This window comes from Loa loa, assembly GCF_000183805.2.
Source record: "Loa loa unplaced genomic scaffold supercont3.289, whole genome shotgun sequence".
Taxonomy (NCBI): Eukaryota; Metazoa; Nematoda; class Chromadorea; order Rhabditida; family Onchocercidae; genus Loa; species Loa loa.
In genome coordinates, this window is record NW_018108469.1 from 69,450 (window position 1) to 74,674 (window position 5,225).

General features: G+C 22.6%; 1 protein-coding gene across 1 annotated transcript; it reads right to left on the reverse strand.

Annotated features, from left to right (window-relative positions):
- Positions 1-419: 419 nt before the first annotated feature.
- LOAG_12383 (hypothetical protein) lies at positions 420-682 on the reverse strand (the record flags this gene model as incomplete). The annotated part of the gene is made up of 2 exons (XM_020448535.1): positions 420-458; positions 521-682. 2 exons carry the CDS (start codon positions 680-682, stop codon positions 420-422), a joined length of 201 nt encoding a protein of 66 aa, XP_020301329.1.
- Positions 683-5,225: the final 4,543 nt, after the last annotated feature.

Genomic DNA, 5,225 nt, shown 5'->3' on the forward strand with positions numbered 1-5,225 from the left:
TAATAATAATAATAATAATAATAATAATAAATAATAATAATAATAATAATAATAATAATAATAATAATAATAATAATAATAACAATAACAGTAATAATAGTAATAATAATAATAATAATAACAATAATAATAATAACAATGAGAATATATTAAACGAATCATATTATTATTAAATGTATCCAAGGAAGAAGACAAAGATAAGGAATTACAACAAATCTATTTCAAGGCTGAAATATGGAAGATTCTCGAATATCATTCTGATATTAAACTGAATAAAGCAATAAATCCCTTAATAGCTAGGACAACCCCTTATATAGTTGATGTAAATTACATAAACAAAATATCATATATGATAGATCAAAGATCTTTACAATATTCCGACAGCTAATATATAAGTAATTTACATATGAGATTAATTCTTAGGTAAGAATTTGATAAAAAGTTAATAATTGATTCACCTATAATTTTAGGCGATTTTCTAAATAATAAATACTTTTGTTTACCTTAACAATAGTCTAACCTTGCATAGTTCTAATTCTGTTTGTACATGACTTTCCAATGATTGAATATAGGTGAAGATAATTGGAAATGAAATCATACATGTTGTAATAGCACCAGTGGCTAATACAATTGCTACAAAAGCATTTGTTTTCATCGAATGTGGACGCGTTTTTTCTTCCATTCCTATCAAAAATAAATAATTAATTAATTAATTAATTGATTAAACAATGAAATGAAATGAATATTGAATTAAAAAAAACTTCTTATTTATTTAAACTAGGCTTACTTATTAAGCATTAATGTCACATTAGCTGATGTCGCTTATCCTCTTCCTTTCTAATGAATTTTATTAATATTAGCAATAAGAATGTGAAAAATCTTATATTCAATAGAGGAAAAAAAAAATGGAGAAAATAACAAAAAAAATATCAAACTTTAATATTAATATTATGCTAAAATGTTTTTTAGCGATATTTTTGATAATTTACACTTAGCGTCAGTTTAAATTTAATATTTTTTGAAATAAAATTGAATTAAAAAGTGATAAATGTGGAATAATAGCAATTTTAATTTTAATTCAATCCTTTTCTTTTTATTTCATTTACTGCAATAATACTTCTCTAATTATTAATACTTAAATTGTTTTTTATTGGATTATTATTGATTCAATTTACCATTTAATTGTCTGTTACAATTCAACTAATACTTATTATATTACGGTAAATTATAAACATTTAATTAATGGATTGTAAACATATTACAAGTAATTACCATCATTCTCATCAACATTTTTAAAAAAAAAAAACGAACACTGTTATCAATGTGAAAAAGAAAAAAAAAATGCAAATGAAATCTTTAAAATTTTTGACGAATTTACTCATTACTATTTTAATTAAATGTTATAAAATAAATGATATAAATCAATTTTCAAATAATAAAAAATTACTTTTTAATTTTTTTTTTTGTTTTATTCAAAGACAGCAAATTTTCTTAATAAATGACAGTCGAATTGAAACGACAAACAAGTTTATTTGTTTATATAGTGTCATGATATTACTAACATTGTTGACAGGTAACGGTTACACTACCGCGTCCAATTCCATTTTAAAATTATTGCACAATAAATACTTCTTAGGATGAATTTCTTTTTTTCTCATCGATAAAAAAAAAAAAGAACTACAGGAAATTATACTGTAATGAATTACAAAAATGATTGATGATTCATTAATTTTGCATCAAATTTCTTTAAATAAATAAAGCTAAAGAAAATGGAAAATTGCGCTATTGCATAGAATAATTTCCGGAATTGACAAAAAACGGATGAAGATAAAATGGACTTTTTTTTGAAATTGACGGAAATACGAACAAAAATGGAATGGATTTCCTGAAACTGATGAAAATACTGATAAAGATAAAATAGATTTTCTCCATTTAATTTCATGCAAACTACAGAACAGAGTTGTAATTGGAAAAGAGTTGTAATTAGAAAGAGTTGTGATTGGAAAAGATTGACATAATTTATTTAAGTTTATCCGGTTTTCCAAGTGAACGAATACTTTTATCCGGTTTTCCAAATGAACAAATACTTTTGTCCGGTTATCCAAATGAACGAATACTTTTATCCGGTTTTCCAAGTGAACAAATACTTTTACCCGGTTATCCAAGTGAACGAATACTTTTATCCGATTTTCCAAATGAACAAATACTTTTATCCGGTTATCCAAATGAACGAATACTTTTATCCGGTTTTCCAAATGAACGAATACTTTTATCCGGTTATCTAAATGAATGTTTATCATTATTTACCATTGTATACCATTGATGTAGTGTCCCTGAAAAAAGATACCACTGATAAAATCTCCCTTAAAAAAAAGCTCATAATTTTGAATATGAACCAATCATTTCGTCCTTCCAGAAAGTCATTATGCTTTTTTTTTTTTTTTTCAAACCAATGCTCATGATTTTTATTTTAAAACAACATTTCCTTTTTTCTGAAATTTTGTCATCCCTTTTTCAAGCTATTTCTGAAATGTAATATCCTTTTTCAAGTTATTTCTGGATTATCATCATCCGTTTTCCAAGTTATCACTGGGAAGTTATATCCGTTTTTCAAATTATCTCTGAAATCATTCGTTTTTTCAAGTTATCTCTGAAATTTCATCATCCTTTTATTCAAATTAATTTAATCGAAAATATCGATTACCGTATTATTGATTAATCAAATTTCTGCTAATTATATGCTTACTTTTACCATTACTAATATGCATAGTATCTTCTTTCTTTTTTTTTCTTTTTTGATTCCATTTCATTATTTGCATTTTTTTCTTTGATTTTTTATTAATTTATAATTTGCAATGCAAAATACTTTCATAAAATGCTATAAAATAATAAATGATTGATTGTTTCTTTCTTTTGGATATTATTTCTTCAAATAACTATATTTTCATTTTCATCATTTTAATTTTCTTACACTATTATATCTTCCTTTATCACACTATCATATCAGCGATGATCACAATTATCAAATTATCAAACCTACCATTAATTTTGTTATGGATAAAATGATGAATCACCAAATAAGAGATTATAACAAGATATGATCACAATTGCCATTATTAGTTTCTTTTTTTTTAAATATCGATTCCTTTTTTTTTAATTTGAACTTTAAAAGTAAAAGGTAACATATTCATGAGCATTTTATATTGATAAAAATAATAACTGATATTAATTTTTGCAAAATATACTTGAAAAAAAATTCAAAATTTAAATTTAATATTAGAGAAACTTGCACTGTTCACTAATCATCTAATTTCAATCATATCTAATCAATGTTTTTAATAAACAAAAAAAAAATTAAAAACTGAAATTTTCATATTTCGTTTAATATTGTTTAGCAATTTTGATATATTTTATCACAAAAGTTAATAGAATTAAAAAATGTTCGAAATTTTTTAAATTTCTTTTAGTGCAAGTAAAAAATTTATGAAAAAAAATGGTGATAAATAGTGTTTCAAAAAATTTTACTTCGTGTAAATTTCAGTTTCCGTTATTGTCGTTGTTAAAAAAAAAAAAAAAAAGAAAATTGATTTGGAATTTGATTTATTGCTTAGTTGAGGAAGAAAAGAGAAAAATACCTGTTTCCCCAACAATCTTTCTTCCGTACAAGGTCATTCAGGAATAGATTTGACGAAAAAAAAATTAAAACCTTTTACTTGTTTAAGCAATTTAAATTAATTTAACTATTTTAATACTCGAAATATATTATTTAGTTCTTCTTCGTATTTATTCTATTCATTTGAATGTTTATTACATATTAAAGTAAAAAGGTAGCATAAAAATATTTGGAATTCTGGATAATAAATTTTCGAACGGTATTTTAATAAGCTGTTACCATTAGAGTGACCTCAACTTATAACCATTTAAATGATTTCCATTTACTACTTAAAAGTAGATCACTTGAAATATTTTGTTTTTTTTTGAGTTAAGATTTTGAAATATGGAAAATATTGGCTATCATATAAGCTGTATTTTATTGTTTTAATTTTACTAATAATCCAATTAATTATAAAATGCGGTGATAATGATGATGAAATTCATTCTGATTTCAGGATATCATAGTGTTTTCTTGAAATTAATCTCGGAATGAAAAAAAAAGAAAACTTGAAAGATCAAAAAATATAGGTCAATGTACAAACTGAAGGAAACTACAAATTAATTACATTCATTTGTTTTACAATAAATTCGAATTTCAGTATAATTTTTATCATTTATTTCCAATGATAAAGAGCTATGAATTAAAAAAAAAAAAAATGAATGTAATTAATTTGTAATTCGAATTTCAGTATAATTTTTATCATTTGTTTCCAACGATAAAGAGCTATGAATTCAAAAAAAATAAATGTAATTAATTTGTAATTAATTTGCTATGAATTCAAAATGCTTCTAAAAAATTTTGATAAATCACCTAAAATTGAAATTTCTTTTTAAAATCCATCAATTTCATATAATTTCGATACAACACGAAACACTTTAATTAAAAACAAAAAAGTAAGAAACAAAGGAAAAAAAAGGATTAATATTTGTGAAAGTTTAGAAATTGCACAAATCAATTACCGTATTATTACAGTTAATATTAAACATTCTTGATTGGTAATTTTTGAACTTATAAATATTTAAATTTGAATTTAATATTGCATTTGGTAAAAAAAAGTGCCTATTATTGTACAACGACAATTTTATATGTGAATGATTCATTCAAATGTTGTCAACAATATCTTTCATCTCAAAATAATTTAATAATATTTCCTGAATTTTACCACCCAAATGATTTTACAATTATGTAAAAAATTCATTTCACTGTTGTTGTTATTGTTTCTTTTTTTTTCCATCTTTTTTAAATCCATTAAATGAAGTGTAAAAAAGGAATTTTTAATTGCAATAAAAATCTATTTGTTGATCACTTCTACCTGAATACCTGAATTTCATCCCTTTAAACTAATTTAATTGATTGAAATTTTCATTAAACTGCTTTCCATTTATGAATAAAAATAATTCATTTATTAAAAAAAAAGTATTTGGTACAGATTTTTTAAAATAATCATCCAAAATCATCCAAAGATTTTATTATTTGGTCCGAAAATTGATCTGTTAATAATTCAGCATTTTGAATAATAAATAAAAGAAATGAATTGATTAGACAAATTACAGTGCTAGTTTTTTTTTTT